We start from the raw sequence: 18468 nt of genomic DNA, 5'->3' as shown, positions 1-18468 counted from the left end.
TCGCTGACTGAAAGACAGAGGGCTTAGCCTGAACCAATATCCTAGCAGCCTTCGATATTGGTGTGGGGGCAGAGAAGGCTGAACCTCTAAAGATGTCTTCAAATGATTCTCTAATTGCTTAACTCCAAAGTTTCAGGCTGCTGCACTTCAACGTTCTGAACTTTTTCCAACATATATTTGCGCTGTCGCTAACCATGTTCCATTTGCCAATTTTTTACACGCCCCTTCTCCTCCAATCAGAACAGCACGAGAGTCCGCCGTGAACAGACTTGGCATCATCGTGTGTCATATATCCCCGATGATTGCCTTCCCCACTAAGATGCATTAAAGCCAAGGCTCGAGCACAAGCTCATAGCATCGCTAGATGGTCGCACTGCACGAACCCTCGTGCAGCCTGAGTATCTACTAGTACTGGTAAAAGCGAGCGAGTTGAAAATGAATACTTAAAATCGAAAGAATAAAGCGCAAGGGACAAGCCCACGACAACCACGTAAAGCCTGGTTCAAACAGTTGCGTTTGACCGCGTTGCGGCTGCGAGAAACCAGGACATCCCTGCTGCTTATATCGCGTGCCAAGATGATTCTTTGAATTGGAATCCACGCTTTATACGAAGCACAGATGTGCCGGTGACTCGTTTTCGGTTCTAAACGCAACGCAGACAAACACACTCAAACGCAAGTGTCGGAACCGAGCTTTACGGTACAGGCTCACAGTAAAGCTGTGAGCCCGAACCGTCTCGCACGTCTAGCCTTCGCTTTAGTACATCTCAGGATGAGACGGAATGTATCATAATAGAACCGATGTGGTCTCACCATTCTGAGCAGAAGTGCGTGAGTAACCGACGCTATTTTCGTGGTCGCTTGCACGTAAAGGGGTATTCACACGAGGGAGAAATCCCGGGGATTTCTCCCCGGCACGCGCATCCCACGACGAAAACGTCAGGCTTTGCGATGTGCAAAAGCCTCGCGTTTTCGTCTCGTGATGCGCGCGTGCCGGGGAGATATCCCCGGGATTTCTCCCTCGTGTGAATACCCCTTAAACAACCAAGGAGCTTGTACACAACGCCGGCATTCATCTGGCTTGAAAACAACTTGAGCGTTGGCTTGGCTTGGATGTCAGCTGCCCATTGTGCTTACTTGAACTTCACGAAATCCTCTAAATTGAGCAGGCTGCTTCTTGACTTCTGCTGTCGGCGCGTATGTCTGCAATTCGGCGGTTTCCGAGTTCGACGATTCGGAAATCATGGGTGTACCACCGCAACACCCTCTTAACACGATTTCGGTAGCCGTAAGGTGTAAAAAGGATGTACGAAGGGTGTAGGCCTTTCCGTACACCCTTGAATATTCAAAAATCATGTAAAAATGGTGTAGGGAAGGGTGTGAGCTCGGAAAAACACCCTTTTAACACGAACATAGGTGTTGAAATTTTTAGTGTGTACTGTTAGACTCCTGTAGGATATCTAAAAGGGGAGCGTAAATACATAAAAAAGAAAAAAAAAAGAAAACACCTTTTTCTTAAACAAGTGGTATATTTTCTTTACTTTAAAATTGATGGCTGGTTGAGATGCAGTATCGTAATGACAAACATTTAGTTTAGAACCTCATGATTCAACTTGACAACAAGAGCAAAAAAATAAAAAAATAGGAATATCTGAGTTCTGAGAGACATTTCGAATCAAAGCTGCGTTTTTTTTTGTTTTTTTTTTTTTGTTTAACTTTACATAGCCGGTTTTTGACTTTTGCAATTTTTACGAGAACGTGAACTGTGAAAACATAGCACGTTGGTAAGCAGAGCGAGTTTATGATTGTTAAACAGAATAACAAATTGCACACAAAACCACTTACCTTACTTCCTTTTTTTACCCCTTTTTCTTACAGCGCTTTCTTTTCTTTTCCTAGCTTTATTTCGCTGCTTGTTTTCTATTTTTTTATGTCGGTTACGTATCTCAGTTCTGAGTTAGCACCTCTTTGCCTTGTTTGTTTTCCTTCCCTTCGCGCACTTTTTTTATGCGCTGTTATCGACAGCGTAAAATAAAGTTTCTGTTTTTTTTTTTTACTCTAAACAAACTTATAGGCTTTTGTTCATCATGTCAAATTCATCATGTCAAATTGTTCATCATGTCAAACTTAGAGGCTTTTGTTCATCAGGTCACTCGGACCATTCAAATGGTCACTCATATAATTTGATCGATGCAAACATAAAGATGAAACCAGCAACAAAGTTGATTGCGACTTTTAAGACAAAACGCCTCTGCCTCGTCGCTTCAGCAACTTGTATGTGATTTTATAGTTCCATGTGGACTATTCAAAGTCTTTCTTTTTCTAATAAGGCAAATACTAAAAACAAAAAGGGTTCTGAAAAAAAATCCTGAAGTAATGTTTTCTACTGTTTCGGACGTCAGGACACGAGTGTGAGTAAGCAATTAGTGGCCCAATTAACTAAAATTTGTTACCAATTTTTAGCTATTTTGTTAGCTGGCATATTGGGGATTTGCTGCTTATCGTTTATATCGCCCGCAAGAGTTAGGTCTTAAAAAACCAATCAAAACAAAAAAAAAAAATTTTTTCCAGTTATTACGGGAAGTGAGACTAATGGCGCATTCACACTGAAAGCGCATCCGCAACCGCACAGCGGATCCGCATGATTTCAACCGCAAAGCTGCCGGGACCACGCGGTCGGGGCGCCTTTTTGCCATCCGCTTCGAGACCTACTCCTCCCAACCGCTTTCGCGAACCGCCAAAGGGCAGCCAATCGCAACACGACGCTGCTGTGAAGCCTGTGACTTTTGAAAAGAGATGTCACCCGTCGCTGGTGAGGCGACCTAGGCCCTGCATAGTACTAGCGTTGCACCGGACAAATCAGCGAACAAGCGTGTTCGCAGTCGTCACCTGAATCCGCCGCGAAAATAATGTGACGAGAAAGTGAGGGAGGGGAGGAGATTAGAGCTGCTAAAGCGCGGAGGTGCGTCACAACTCCAAGGTCTGGTTGGAATTATTAGTGGGTACACCAAAAGCTAGTTGTCTTTGTGTCCATCGCACTCGTTGAACGCGTTAGAACGAGGAACGCGGGCGTTTAGCGTTTGGCTTTGGCATTCAAACGCGTTCTACGAGTGCGAAGCTTTAGGTCTCCCCACTAATCATTCCAACTATTGAGCTGAGCATTCTGACGTCCCCACACACTCTCGTCTGCTCCTCTCCCTCGGGTTCTCGGTGCATGTACTCGTTACCTTAACTGGCTTCGCTCCAGTGGTTTGGTCCGGGTAAGCTAGTTGGTTTATTATTCGGGGTGCCAAAGTCAGTCGCTGCACTGGCTTAATTGTTCGTATTTGCGAGTTGACCATTGGAACCGCCTATCGATCGCCCGAAGTGATAGTCACGGCGGTAACGTAATCTGTTGAAAGCTTTCGACAACTTGTATGGCAACCGCGAGGGGCGATAGAGTCGGCCGGGAGCGTAACTGCATAGCACATGCATTACCGCAGAATAGGTGGGCGCCGAAGATAGCTGCGCTACCTCGTGCTGTGACGTTTGTATCACCAAAATATATAAAGGGAATATTGTCAAGAATTAAAGTGTACGTACCAGAGGATGCATAGGTAATCCATGCGATGTTTATTTGAGCTTAATCGACGGGTGAGTGACGAGAAGGGAGTCCGCTAACAATCGAATTATGACCGGCTAGCACCGAACACATGCCGCGCACCACCAATGCCGCTCCCTACTCAAAAAAAAAAAAAAAGTAAAAAAGTCGCTTATTACTAGGGTTCCGCGTTTTCGGTTTCTATTTTCTCCAAATTTGGCGTACTCTTTTCGGTGTTTATTTTAAAATTAATTTTTTTTGGTGTATATTTATGCTTACAAAAGTTTATCGGCTTTTTTCGGTGAATACAAAATAAACAGCAACGGACACCGGATCAGATGATCGTTGTAGCTCTGATATTTGTGATAATTCAAAGACTAACGGCACAGACACATTGAAAAAGAAATGGACACTTTATTTGGCAAATGTGTGCAACTGTAAACGAAACAAGAAAAAAAACACACACAGAAGTACAAACAAATCAGATATGAAGCCTGTGCCCAAAAAAACATGGAACTTAACCTTCTGTACATCAGGATTACGTGATCTTATAGTACACACACATGTACTCTTCTAGTTTCTCCTCGTTGACCCGCACTCTTTCTTTTCTGTTAATATGACCCTGAGCTTCGAGAATGCCCTCTCAGCGCTAACGCTGGACACTGGCAGGCTGAGAAGATGAAGCGCTGCCTGAGCCAAAATCGGCCAATCAACCAAATGCAAGCGCCAAAAGGGACACGGTGCGGCGTTTTGAAGCACAAGACTACATGCAGAGCTTACGTCAAGTCAGTCTTCCTTACAACGAGTTTGACATCACGCTCGTACATGGCAAAGTCATGGGACATTTCGGATTTCACGTTCCGATCGATGATGCACACATTAAACTAAAACGTCGTGATGGCATCCGTGTATCCCTTATGTTAAGACACGGTTTGATAGACACCGTCGTTCCACGTTTTTGGCACGGCTCTGCGGTACAACTGGAAGGTAAAAGTAACCTTTTTCGGTCAAAACTAAATTTTAGAAAATGTATTCGGCGTACTTTTATCGGTTTAAATCGAAGATATTGAACCAAAAAAACTGACCTTTTTCGGTTAAAACCGATTTTCTGAAAATGAATTCGGCGTACTTTTATCGTTTTTTATCGGTTTAAGCCGAAAACTCCGAAACCTACTTATAACCCCCTGTAGCACCGAATTGGAGCGCAACTCTTGAGGAAGAGGAGGGAAGGGCACTGAGGGGAGCGTATACCCCTCCTCCTCATCCTGCGTGCTACTCCTCCCTCCGAGCGGCGTCGGCGAAACCCTGAGATCACGTGACTCTCGTGGCATCACGTAACCCTCGTGACCTCACGGGGATCACGTAACCTCACCGGGGTCACATGACCTCACCAGGGGTCACGTAGCCTCACCAGGGGTCACGTGACCTCACCGGCGTCACGTGAGCTCACGGGAGTCGTGCGACCTCATGGGGGTTACGTGACCTCACGGGAGTCACGTGGCGTCACCGGGCTCGCGTTACCTCAGAGAGGTCACGTGACCTGATGACGTCACTGATGACGTCATCGTGATAATGAAGACGATGACGTCACGTGACGTCACCGGGTCACGTGACCTCGCCGGGCTCACGTTAGCTGATGACGTTACTGATGACGTCATCAGTGACGTCACCAGTGACGTCACGCGTCCTATAATGCACCTCGCGGTTACGCCGACGGCGACGCCGATCAAGCCGGAAGCGGGCGCCTAAGAACCGCGCTCTAAGAAGCAGAAAAAAGCGAACGACGAGGGAGGAAATTAGGGATGCCGCGAACTTTTTTCGAATCGGAGTTTCGATGATCGAATCAAGCGGTTCGAAAGGTTCGAAAGATTTCGATTTTTCGATGGTCTACATCGTAAAATTCGACGGAAGTCGAATTTTCGAACTTGTTAAGCTAAGAAGTTCGTCGCTTTTTGAACCGTCGAACTTATTACGCTAAAATATTCGATCTTTTTCGAACTTTCGAACTTATTGCGCTGCCAAGGTCGATGCTTGTCGAACCCGAACTTGACTGACCAAAAACTTCGATGAATTTCGAAGTTTCGACCTTATTTATCAAGAGAATTCGAAAAGTTTCGAACTTTCGAATCCTGAAAAGTCCGAAGTTCGACGAACTTCAAACGTTTTTAGGATAAAAGTTCGACGTTCGTCGAACTTCGAAAGATTGGCGGACGGTTTCATTTGAATTCAAGTACTGAGGTACATTCGTAATTTTTTTTCTCGAACTTTTACACGCGGTTATGCCTTCCTTACGAAAGACAAAGCCGTTTGTTGCAATGTTCTGGCATGCTTAGTTTTTAAGAAATAAATTCCCGAAGGGGCGAGGAAGGACGACGGGTTTTTGACGATTATCGTTTGTGCCAGATTTGAAGCGCGCTGTAGCCGAAGCTATTTATGGTAGAGATGTTATACTTTTTTTAAGAATGATCTATGATAGCCTAGGTGAGTGCCGTTTTAAGATGTGATTATTGTTGTTCAACGTGAGTTTCGAAGAAATGTCCAAACATGTATCTACATGCAATTATGCCCTAAACTTGATATTTATTTTCGTCTGAGTTGTTTGAGGTATCGAATTTAAATTAACACCACAGACAGTACATATCATTGCCATCTGCAGAATACAAAATAATGTATTTACTGTTTTTTCACGTTAAGGAATAAATTAACCCATGGGAAAACATTTCTAATAGTGTTCAAGTTCAGCAAGTCATTAAAAGAAAATATTTTTTTTTGCTTCACGTTCCTGGGACGTGTTTCTTTTAGCCTGTAAACATTTTGGTAAAAGAAACTTGTTTCAAAGTTCTGAACCTCTGAATAGGCAAGAATACAACATTTCCGGCAAAGTCTTGATAGTTTTTTTTTTCTCCAGCTTTTTATCCTCGCATTTATTTTTTTTTTTTTTTTTTTTTTACAATTGGCACAGGTATTTAGGTCGAAAAGACGTAGTTTTGAACTTCGAACCACTAAGCATGTGACGAGTAGTGCCTTCTGACAACGAGTTTCTAACAATGACCATCTTCGCAATCTTTTATGCAGTGAAGAGCGACAGTAGCTATACATATATTGTCACGAGTGGTGACCAATAAACAAGAAATAAACAGGAATAAATAAACGTTTAATGTGGCGAACTTGTGCCAAAAATAAAAGGGTATAAAAGGTAATAACAGAGCGTCGCGGGCGTCGAAGTCGGCGTAGCAGCAGAGTCGAACGCTGAGGCGAAACTGGCTCCGGCTTGCCCGCGGAGCCGCTTTTGTACCACGTTGGCTTCTGGAGCATTCGACGTAGAAGGTTCGACGCGTAGAACATTCTGACCTCGAATCAGCTAGACGGTTCTCGATTTCACCAGAACATCACATTACAGTGTCAACAAAAATGCGTGGCCGCGGCCAGGGATCGAACCCTGGCCCTTAGCGTGGGAGGCAAGCGCGATAACCGTTAGGCTACGGCCGCGCTGCCTACTTGGCGCGCGGCATTGCTCCCCCCTTAAAAAGTGCATCGCCCCGATGCAACACAAAACAAAACAAAGCACATAAAAAGAACGGCAAACTAAAGAGTTACTTGAAACACATAAGATCCACAGTCCTATCGAGCGTAGTACGGCTTCAGGCGCACGACGTGGACGACTTCAGGTCGTGGTGGGCGGCGTGATGATGTTCTTGTTCCGTCGGGCATCACCTCGTAGTTCAGCTCGCCGAGGCGACGAAGTACCTTGTATGGTCCAAAGTACCGCTTCAGGAGTTTCTCACTGAGGCCGCGGCGACGGATGGGCGTCCACACCCACACCCTGTCTCCGGGCTGGAAGTGAACGTCCCTGCGACGAGGGTTGTAGCGGCCCGCGTCGACGCGTTTCTGGTCTTGAATCATGAGCCGGGCGAGCTGGCGGACTTCTTCGGCGCGTTGAGCAACCGCCTGGGCGTCGTCGCTCTCATTGTCAGATGGCTCATGGGGCAGCATTGCGTCCAGCATGGTCGTTACCTTCCGACCATGTACCAGCTGGAAAGGGGTGAATCCAGTGGTCTCCTGAACCGCCGTATTGTAGGCAAACGTGACGTAGGGCAACACCTCGTCCCACGTCTTGTGCTCTACGTCGACGTACATAGAGATCATATCGGCGATTGTCTTGTTGAGTCGCTCGGTCAGCCCGTTGGTCTGCGGGTGGTATGCAGTGGTTCGACGATGGCCGGTGCCACTGAGACGAAGGATCTCTTGCGTCAGCTGGGCCATGAACGAAGATCCGCGATCTGTAATCAGAACTTCGGGAGCGCCGTGCCGGAGGACGATGGACTCGATGAAAAACTTGGCGACTTCCACAGCAGTCCCTGAAGGAAGAGCTTTCGTTTCGGCGTACCGCGTGAGATAATCTGTGGCGACGATGATCCAGCGGTTCCCCGACGTCGAAGTCGGAAAAGGACCAAGTAGATCCATTCCGATCTGCTGGAAGGGTGTAGTTGGAGGAGAAATGGGCTGCAGAAGTCCGGCCGGCCTCGTCGGCGGTTTCTTGCGTCGCTGGCACTCGTGGCATGATCGTGTGTATAGGTGGACGGTCTTGGGGAGCTTCGGCCAGTAATACTTTTCACGAATACGGGCCAGTGTCCGACTGTAACCACGGTGTCGGGATGTCGGGTCGTCGTGGCAGGCTTGGAAGATCTCCTCTCGAAGGTCACTCGGAATTACCAGCAACCACGGTGTGTTGTTGTCGCCGAAGTTCTCTTTGTAGAGTACACCTTGTCGGATGGCGAAGGTCGGCAGTACTCGTGAGAAGACACGTGGCACGGTACTCCTGCCCCCTTCCAGGTGCTCGATTAATGCGCGCAGCTCAGGATCGTCCCTTTGACGTCGTGCCATATCGTCGGTGTTCACTGCTCCTAGGAAGCACTCGTCGTCATTGTCGTCGCTGCAGCCGGAAGGGGTTTCGACGGGGGCTCTGGACAGGCAGTCGGCGTCGCTGTGCTTGCGGCCTGACTTATAGACCACTGTCATATGTTGAACTCTTGTAGTCGAAGACTCCATCGAGCGAGGCGTCCTGACGGGTCCTTCAGGTTCGCAAGCCAGCAGAGCGAGTGGTGGTCCGTGACTACACGGAACGGGCTCCCGTACAAGTACGGACGAAACTTCGGTATTGCCCAGACGACCGCAAGGCATTCTTTCTCAGTCGTGGAGTAATTTTTCTCCGCCTTGGACAATGTCCGACTTGCGTAGGCGATGACTCGCTCGATGCCTTCTTGCACTTGGACTAGTACTGCGCCCAGTCCCACGTTACTTGCGTCCGTGTGAATTTCTGTTTCTGCATCCTGGTCGAAATGTCCAAGCACAGGAGGAACCTGGAGTCGTCGTTTCAGTTCGTTGAATGCCTGCTGTTGCTCCTCGGCCCATTCGAACTTCTCGGCGTCTTTCGTGAGATTCGTAAGTGGTGCGGAAATCCTTGCGAAATCCCGAACGAAGCATCGATAATAGGCACAAAGTCCAAGGAATCTTCGCACGGCCTTCTTATCTGTCGGCGCTGGAAATGCCGCGACGGCGCGAGTCTTCTCGGGGTCTGGGCGGACGCCTTCGTTACTAACCACGTGGCCAAGGAACTTCAGTTCGTCATAGGCGAACCGGCACTTTGACGGCTTGAGTGTGAGTCCGGCGGTCTGAATGGCTTGAAGAACAGCTCGGAGTCGTCTCAAGTGCTCGTCGAAGTCAGCTGAAAATACTACGACGTCGTCAAGGTAGACGAGACAACTCTGCCACTTCAGCCCTGCCAGTACGGTGTCCATGACACGCTGGAAAGTTGCTGGCGCCGTGCATAGTCCGAAGGGCATCACCTTGAACTCGTACAGTCCATCCGGTGTGACGAAGGCTGTCTTCTCTCGGTCCCGTTCGTCGACCTCGATTTGCCAGTAGCCGCTCTTCAGGTCCATCGATGAAAAGTATCGAGAGTGGCGCAGCCGGTCTAGAGTGTCATCGATGCGGGGGAGTGGGTAGACGTCTTTCTTCGTAACCGTGTTGAGCTGCCGGTAGTCCATGCAGAACCTAAGAGTTCCGTCCTTTTTCTTAACCAGCACGACTGGAGAGGCCCATGGACTGCTTGAAGGTTGAATTATGTCGTCATTCAGCATCTCTTGAACTTGCTGATGGATCACCTCCCTTTCCTTAGCGGACACTCTGTACGGCGATCGATGCACAGGACGCGCGTCGTCCTCGGTAACGATGCGGTGCTTGGCAACCGCGGTCTGGCGCACCTTCGACGACGTCGCAAAGCAGTCGCGGTATTCGGCGAGGAGGTTAACCAGCTGACGCCGTTTAGGGTCCGGAAGCTTAGGGTCAATGTCGAGCTGCGATGGCGACGTACTGTCTTGCTGGGGCGGCGAGGATTCGTCAGTAATCGCGGTGATTTCGGCGGGGTTTCGGAGTTTCTCGACGTGGCCCACGGCTGCACCTTTCGTGAGGTGTTGCGTTTCGTTTCGGAAGTTTGTCACGAGGGCTACAGTCCGCCCATCCTGAAGTTCAGCTACTCCCCTTGCGACGCCTATGCCTCTTCCCAGGAGCAATTGGAGGCTTCCCTCGAGAAGAACTTCGCCACAGGAGGCTTCATCGATCCCGACAAGTACGAAAACACTCGACCGCGGTGGTAGGTTTACGTGGCTTGCGAGGACTCGGACCGTGGGTGACGTCACTTGGGGTTCCTTCGCTGGTGGAGCAGGTTTTCGTAGCGTCAGCCGGTTTGTTCCGAGGTCGATGACGGCGCCATACTCGCAGAGAAAGTCCATTCCGAGGATAACGTCCCTCGAACAGTCTTGCAGAACGACGAACTTGACAGGGCACGTTTCACCGTGGATCTCGACGCGAGCAGTGCATCTCCCGACTGGTGTGATGAGATGTCCTCCGGCGGTTCGTATTTGGGGTCCTTCCCACGGCGTCATGACTTTTCGAAGGCGGCTGGAGAGCCTCCCACTCAAGACCGAGTAGTCTGCCCCGGTGTCCACAAGTGCCGATGCGTCGTGGCCGTCGATTATAACGTTTAGGTTGTTCGACACCGATGCAGGGACGTCGTTGTGATCCGTAGCGCCGAGAGAGTGGGAGCGCTCCGTCGTTCTTGGAGGCTCTTTACTACGGTCGTCTTCGGCAAAGCCACCTCCAGGCGTTGCCGCACTTAGTTTTCCCGGCGACGCAGGGGAGACACGCTTTCTCGGCGGGGCCGTGACACTGGGGACGCTGAACGTCGTGGCGATGGGGAGCGGGCTCCACGGCGAAGAGACGACACTGGGGAGGGCGAGCGTCGGAGGTACTCCTCGATGTCGCGAGGGCGTTCGCCGTACCTCGGGCGTGGGTCGTTCGGGTGGAAACCGCGCAGCCCAAGTCGACGGTAGGGGCAGCTGCGTTAGATGTGGTCGGCTTCCCCGCAGTGGTAGCAGAGCGGGCGTCGATCAGCCGTCCTCCACACGTCGGTCTTTCGCGGCGCAGCTTGTTCTGGGTGGACGTGCGCCCGATCTTCTTGTCGTCGGGAATACTCCGGCGCTGGAGGCTCACGTCGGGGTGGCGCCGTATACTGGTGAGCTGGGGGCGATGGTCGTCGGGTAACTGCGGCGTAACTCAGCGTGAGCGGTTCGGGAGTGGCGCCGACGAGAACTTCTGGCTGCAGCGCCTGATGAATTTCGTCCCGGACAATATCGGCGACTGAGGGCGTAGCCGGGCTTGTGGCAGCAGGTAGCAGCTTCCTGATTTCCTCCCGCACGACGTCCCGGATGATGTCGCGGATGTCCGGGATGCTGCAGCTGGACGTCGAGAGGGCAGCGAAGCCGGGAAGTCTCTGGTAGTGCGAGGCCCGTGCGTGAAGGGCACGTTCGATGTTGGTGGCCTCAGTGATGAAACCTTGTACAGTGGTAGGCGGGCTCCGCACGAGGCCCCCGAAGATGTTTTCTTTCACGCCCCGCATTAGGATCTTCAGCTTCTTTTCTTCTGGGGCGTCAGGATCCGCGCGGCTGCTCAGTCGAAGAACATCTTTGACAAAGCTAACGACGCTCTCATTAGGGCCCTGAACCCTCGCTTGAAGGAGGTCTTCGGCGCGTTCTCTTCGGTGTTGGTTGGTAAATGTTCTTCCCAACTCAGCCTTGCATTGCTCCCAGGTGGTGATTGATGCTTCATGGTTCTCGAACCAGTTCCGCGCGATTGCTTCCAAGGCAAAGTAAACATTCTGGAGGCACTGTTCCGGTGTCCACCCATTATGGCGAGCCACTCGTTCGTACTGTTGCACCCAGTCGTCGATGTCTTCGTGGCTTTCGCCGTGGAAGGGAGCCGGTGTCCGAGGAGCGACGGGTAGGTAGACGACGGCAGGAGCGACGGGGCTCTGCGACTGGTTGGCCATCGGCGTCTTCTTCGGCTTGGGCTTGTCCAGCAGCAAACCGTACTCCGGATCTTCTCCCTTGGTGCGGCGGCTGGTCCGAGTTTCAGGTTCCGCGCTGAGTGGTGTTCTCACCGAGCCGGGAATCGGACTTGCACTGCGGGCCCTGGGAGGGGAACGCTGCACGGGCATGCGGTACCCCGCACCTCCACCAAAATGTCACGAGTGGTGACCAATAAACAAGAAATAAACAGGAATAAATAAACGTTTAATGTGGCGAACTTGTGCCAAAAATAAAAGGGTATAAAAGGTAATAACAGAGCGTCGCGGGCGTCGAAGTCGGCGTAGCAGCAGAGTCGAACGCTGAGGCGAAACTGGCTCCGGCTTGCCCGCGGAGCCGCTTTTGTACACACGTTGGCTTCTGGAGCATTCGACGTAGAAGGTTCGACGCGTAGAACATTCTGACCTCGAATCAGCTAGACGGTTCTCGATTTCACCAGAACATCACATTACAGTGTCAACAAAAATGCGTGGCCGCGGCCAGGGATCGAACCCTGGCCCTTCGCGTGGGAGGCAAGCGCGATAACCGTTAGGCTACGGCCGCGCTGCCTACTTGGCGCGCGGCATTATGCATAAATAATTTCAGATTAAAATAAGCTCGACCACGCCCTCTTTCCCCGTATTGTTTTCTTTAACAGTCGGAACTATCTGAAAAGGGGGGGGGGGGCTGGACCCCCTCCCCCATGCTTTTCCTCTACCGACGCCACTGGTATGGTAGAACGTTCCTCGACCTCGAGTTGTGCAGGCTTCTGTGCTTTTTGCTCGGCGTTTCCTCCGTCCCGGTAAATAAAACTCCAGAAGGATTACAAACTTAACTTACTGTATGCCAGCGTTACTCGGGCTGCGTTCGATCGGATTACTACCAGCGTGTAAGGGGTGGCGAGGTAGTTTGCCAGGTCGCTTCAAGGTTTTTCTGAGCCTCAACCTCCTGCTCGCCCCTGGCCGTTTCGAACTGGATGAGTCTCGTAAAACAGTGTGTTCGTGTGATCAATACTGCATGATGCAAATTAAATACCCCCCCCCCCCCCCCACCGGGCTGGCGGTCACAATTACTGATCTATGGTCACACGTCACTCTGCACTGGCAAATATTCCAGCACATCCGGGACACTCTTCGTCTCATTTAATTGCCCGAACAACTTCGCAGAATCTAGATATCACACCCTAACTTTTCTAAACTTGATTTTGTGAAAACCAGTGAGTCGTGAAAACGTTATTTGAAACAAACTGTGGAGGAACTTGAAAACCGGACTTCGAACTTTGAAAACTTGGACTAGAAAGGAATTCAAAATCTTCGAAGTTTCTTTTTCGAATTCAGCGTTAAAAAAATCGAAACCTTCGAACTTTTCGAACTTTATGCAGAAAGAAATTTCGAAATCTTCGAATTGTTCGAACTTCATGTCTATAAAAATTCGAAGCGTTCGAAGTTTTCGAATTTTATTTCCAAAGAATTTCGAAATCTTCGATTTATCGAACCTGAAGTAAAAAAATATTCGAAATATTCGAATTCGAAATTTTAGAAACCATGAAAGCTTCGAACTTCTCGAATTCGAAACTCCACTGTGATTGAAAGTTGCGAATTTTTCGAATTCGAACCTCGGTCGGTACGAAAATATCAAATTTTTCCGAAATCGAACCTCAGTTCGCTTCACAAATCTCGAAACCTTTCGAAATCGAACCTGGGGTGGTTCGCGACATCCCTAGAGGAAATGCAGGGCCTCTTGTCCCGAAAACAGGGTCAGCTATCTACGCCGGGAGGGTACACTTCCACGAAAGGACCGTGGCATCCTCTTCTGAGTCAGCAGGACGCCCCTAGCCGGGCTTGGCCTGTTGGTGAAGTCCAGGAAATCGTCGGCGTGGGTTTGCAGGTTCATCTCACTTTTTTTTTTTTTTCAATTTCACACATGAAATAATAAATGAATAGTACAGAGCACAGAACATGACATCTTTGAACTAGCAACACCAAGAATCGAGCAGAACTGCTCCCGAAAGGCGTCTCCTAATCTTGGAAGAAGAGGGATACAAAATATTACAGCAGGACACTTATGACTGCTTACGTGTAGGAACGCGAAAGCATTCGTACTCGCAGCGCATTACTACAAGCAGAGCGTCCCCCTATCCTCCGCACTGGCTGGCCTGGCTTCTGCGGTCGCCATTACGCCAGCCTCTGCAGCCGCGCGCGAACCACCCTCTCCCTTTTACTGGCGTGCGGGCCGCAGCGCCAGGAAGAGGGCTTTTCTCTGGAGTGGCGTTTCCTCGAACTATGACGCGTAGCAATAATTTTATTTGCCGCTTGGGAGAGAATTTGCGAGCCGTTTCTCCTGGTTACAGAAAACGCCGGCTGCGCTCCATGGGACGGTTAATGCTCTCGCATGAAAAGTTTGATATAAAAGAAAATATCAAACGCACGAAGAGATAAAAATAAAATAAATTAAATTTGTGTTTGAAAATTATGTTAAAAACTTGAAAACACAGTATCACAGTTGAGGTTTAAAGATTTCAAATTCCGTTTTCGTCATTGACAGTGAAGGAGCAGATATATTGTCGCGCACCGCACCCATAAAAATGACTCGGGGATTTCCCTCCCACATCTGCTCTTATGGCCCACTAGAATTGTGGTATCGCGAAAGCAAGGTGTGCAGTCATTACGCTTCCGGCCATGAAAAACGATGGGGTGCAATAACTCATCGAAAGCCTTTGAAGCCTGCAGGTTATGTCCCCTGAGTCGGTGATTGACACATACGCCTGTTTGACCGATGCACTGAATCCCGCTGTTCACGGAGATCGAATAAACCTTCTTGACCTCACGCTTAACGAACTTGATGGCGTGTGCGACACTGCACCCGTTGTGCAACATGTCACACACACCAAGAGGTTTGTTAAGCGTGAGGACAAGAATGTTTACTCGATATCGCAGAGCTTCGGGAGTCTGTACATTGGTCGAACAGGCCGATGTGTCAACCACCAAACTCAGGGAACATAACCTGGAGGCTTCAAAGGCCTCCTATGAGTCAATTCACCCGAGTTGCTCATGGTCGCATGCGGTTTGACTGCACACCTTGCTTTCGCGTAACAATAATTTTAGGGATCCAAAAGAGCAGATTTGGGAGAGAGATCATCGAGTCATTTATTATGGGTGCGGTGAGCAACAACATTTTCGCTCTTTCCCTCTTACTGACGAAGACAGAAGTTGAATTTTTGAAACCTCAACTTCAACACAGAATCACCGACGTGATTCTGTGTTTTAAGCTTTTAGTCTAATTTTCAAACACGAAGTTCATGAATTTTAGTTTTATATTTTTTTCCATCTGAAATTTTTCTCTCCTTCAACATGTTTTATCCCTCTCCTTCCAAGATGGGCAGACGCCTTTGGGGGTCGTTCCGTTTCGTTCTTGCTGTTGCTAGTCGAGTGATGTCGTGTTTCGTGCTCCGTCTTATTTGTTTATTCTTTCCTGTGTAAAATTGAACCTTATCAACACGCTTGGTTTTTAATTATATGCTTTCGCTGCAAAACATGCCATGCTTGTTTACAAAGTACTCCAGCCCCTTTAGTGTGCAAACAGCCCGAAACAGATGTCTAAATTTTGGCTTTGCACTGTAGATTGAACTGAATTTTAGATTGTAAAACAGGGCTGGCCAAACAGAAGTTTTGAAATATCACCTCGGGGTCGCCGAGAAACCTCCAACCGCGTCTCGGTGTGCCTGAACGGGGTCGCTCGCGAACCGCGTCCGCAACCGCTTCGCAAGCGCAGCTCAATCGCCAGTGTGAATGCACCATTAGACGGCAAAGAGCGGAAAACGCCCCAAGAACAGCATCCCGGGAGTCGGACCAGTGGGTCACAGTGCTTCCCCTTCAGAATATATTGAGGTTTTTGCGCTCTTTGTTCCTCCGTTTTGTGCGTGCTCTCAGGCAGTCAAAACTGGTTCACATAAATGTTATGAATTTTGATGCGATGCACCAAATGTATTTTGCATTTCAGCTACCTCCTGGTATACATCGAAACGAAGCAGGACGGTTGGCATGGCTATGCGTACGCCTCGGCATACGCCTTCTCTCAGCTTGTCGGCGGATTCTTGAATGCGCACGCTACTTACATCATGGCGCTTGGAGCCTTCAAAGTTCAGTCCGCACTCACATGCGCCCTGTACAAAAAGGTAATTCTACTAAACTACTCTTTTATTCCGAAATAAAACAAAATAACCTCAAGTAGCATAGCAGTTTTCACCCAACGTTAGGGCAACATCGTATTGATTGGATTCCAATATTCGACCGAATATTTGGGCGCAACCCGTTCCAACGTTGGGTCAGCGAAAATGGCCATATTTGGCCGATGATGATATCTGTTGCTTGCACTGTTATGCGAATACTGAGTTGATCGTATGTGAATATTATACCCAACACTCTAAAAATGTCTGTGCGTCTACTTTCAAGCACAACACTCGGAAATCCAATCACCGCAACTTACGTAGGCAGCTCAGCGAATGACGATGCCGAAACATCTGTTTAGACCAAAAAACGCAGACTGAGTTTTGACATAAAGCAATGCAAAACGTCACGCTTGCATTACTTAATGTCCCAACTCAGACTGCGTCTTTTTGGTCTAAACATATGTTTCGGCATCGTCATTCGCTCAGCTGCCTCCGTACGTAGCGCTGATTGGCTCGCCGAGTGTTGTGCATGAAAGTAGAAACACAGAATATTGGAGCGCAACTCGCTCCAACATTGTACACATTAAAATTTTGATATTAGGTCAATGATGATTTAAGGATGCTTCCACCATTATGCCAATAATAGCATTCTATGTTGTCCATTCAAATACAAATATCTGTAACCAATATTACGCATGATTTCTAGTAACAGTTCCCAATTATACTCGAGAATTTCCGGCATTGGTATATAAGGATACCAATACGCCTGGATTTCCAGTATTGGTATCGACTGGTATTTTTTTCATAGTATTGGTATTCAATATTATGCCGGGATTCTCCACCTTGGTACCACAATAATATGCAATAATTTATTATATTAGTATCCAATCATACGCCGTTCTATTCCAATATTGTTAACCAATTATATTCCTGATTTTCCAAAATTCCAATTCAAACATGGGTCAATTTTTTCTAATATAGTTATCCAGTTACTCATCATGATTCCCAATAATGGCAACCAATGATAGACCATGTTTCCTACTTCTTTGTATTATTAGTCCAGGGTTCTAATTATCTTAACCAAAGTTAACTAGAGCTCTGACAATGGGGTTCACCTTTTCTGGAGGACTTGTACAACTGCTTGGCAAAAACTTCCTTTATCCAAAGCTGATATAAACAATGCTGTACATGAGTCATGTCACGTGCATTTGGTTTATTCCAATTAGTGCCAGATAGTAAGTGAAATTATTATTTTGTATTACCCTAAAATACAAGGAGCACACCAAACATTTTGAATATTTCTTGATTATTATATTAGTGATCTTCCCCTGTAGCAGAACTAATGAATGTCGCCACGTTTTGTCAACTCGAAATGAGCCGTATGATATGGACAGAAATGTAATGTTCCTTTGTAGTAACAACCTCCAGCGTGGCTAAAAGTTTAAATTAATTTGTGGAAACATTCCAGCCTTGGAAATTGTTTACATTAACTGAAGAGCGTGTTGACAACTATTTATTTATTTATGTATTTACGTATTTACCCTCAGGATCAAAAGGCATTACGGAGGGGAGTGGTAAACACATAAACAGACTAAAGGGCAAAAAATACACTTATGGTAAATCAGAAAACAACAAAAAAGAGAGATCATTTTTTAAATCAATTGGGTCAGGTAAGGTTGCCATTTGGGGAGGTGAGTGGTTTCATTCCACAGAAGTGTGAGGGATGAACAAATAGAAAAAAAATGGATTTGTGATTCAAGGCAGGACCCCGATCTTATGTTGATCATCTAATTGACAGGAAATATGACAGGGATGTTGGTAACTCTTCACGCAGGGCAGAATAATAGCAAATTTTATGAAAAAAAAAAACAAGCGAGAAATTTGTTTGCATGAAGCAAGATAATAGGCAAAGATAATGATAGCTTCATAGTGGTTATATTATAAGTGCGATGATAGTTAGAAAGAATAAAACGTGCAGATTTGTTTTAAATGAATTCAAATGGTTGAATGAGGTACTCCATGCTGGTATCGCAGACGGAGGTCGCGTGTTCAAGCTTCGATCGAACCAGGCATTTATAGAAACGGAGCTCAAGGCATGAGGGAACCGAACGAAAAGTTTTCCTTAGAAAGCCAAGCACCTGTTTAGCATTGTTAATTTCGAGGACTATATGAATGTTTCATGACAGGTTAGACATTATATGAAGACAAAGGTATTTCTATATTTGCATGGATTCCAATTGCATGATGTTAACGTAGTAAATAGGCGAAAGTGTGCTACGACGGGATGCGCGCATGAATTTGCACCTGGTGATGTTTAGT

General features: G+C 47.8%; 1 protein-coding gene across 1 annotated transcript in view; it reads left to right on the top strand.

Annotated features, from left to right (window-relative positions):
- LOC8050782 (multidrug resistance-associated protein 1) overlaps nucleotides 1–18468 on the top strand; it is a gene marked incomplete at its 5' end in the record, with an annotated part of 109083 nt that overhangs the window by 23924 nt on the left and 66691 nt on the right. Inside the window, 1 exon segment of the mRNA XM_040207301.2 lies at nucleotides 15981–16155. Coding sequence (XP_040063235.2) covers nucleotides 15981–16155 — 175 coding nt within the window.

The sequence above is a fragment of the Ixodes scapularis genome, unplaced genomic scaffold (assembly GCF_016920785.2).
Source record: "Ixodes scapularis isolate PalLabHiFi unplaced genomic scaffold, ASM1692078v2 PGA_scaffold13__105_contigs__length_92229423, whole genome shotgun sequence".
NCBI lineage: Eukaryota > Metazoa > Arthropoda > Arachnida > Ixodida > Ixodidae > Ixodes > Ixodes scapularis.
Note: the sequence above shows the minus strand (reverse complement) of the source record. Positions and strands in the feature narration are given on the sequence as shown.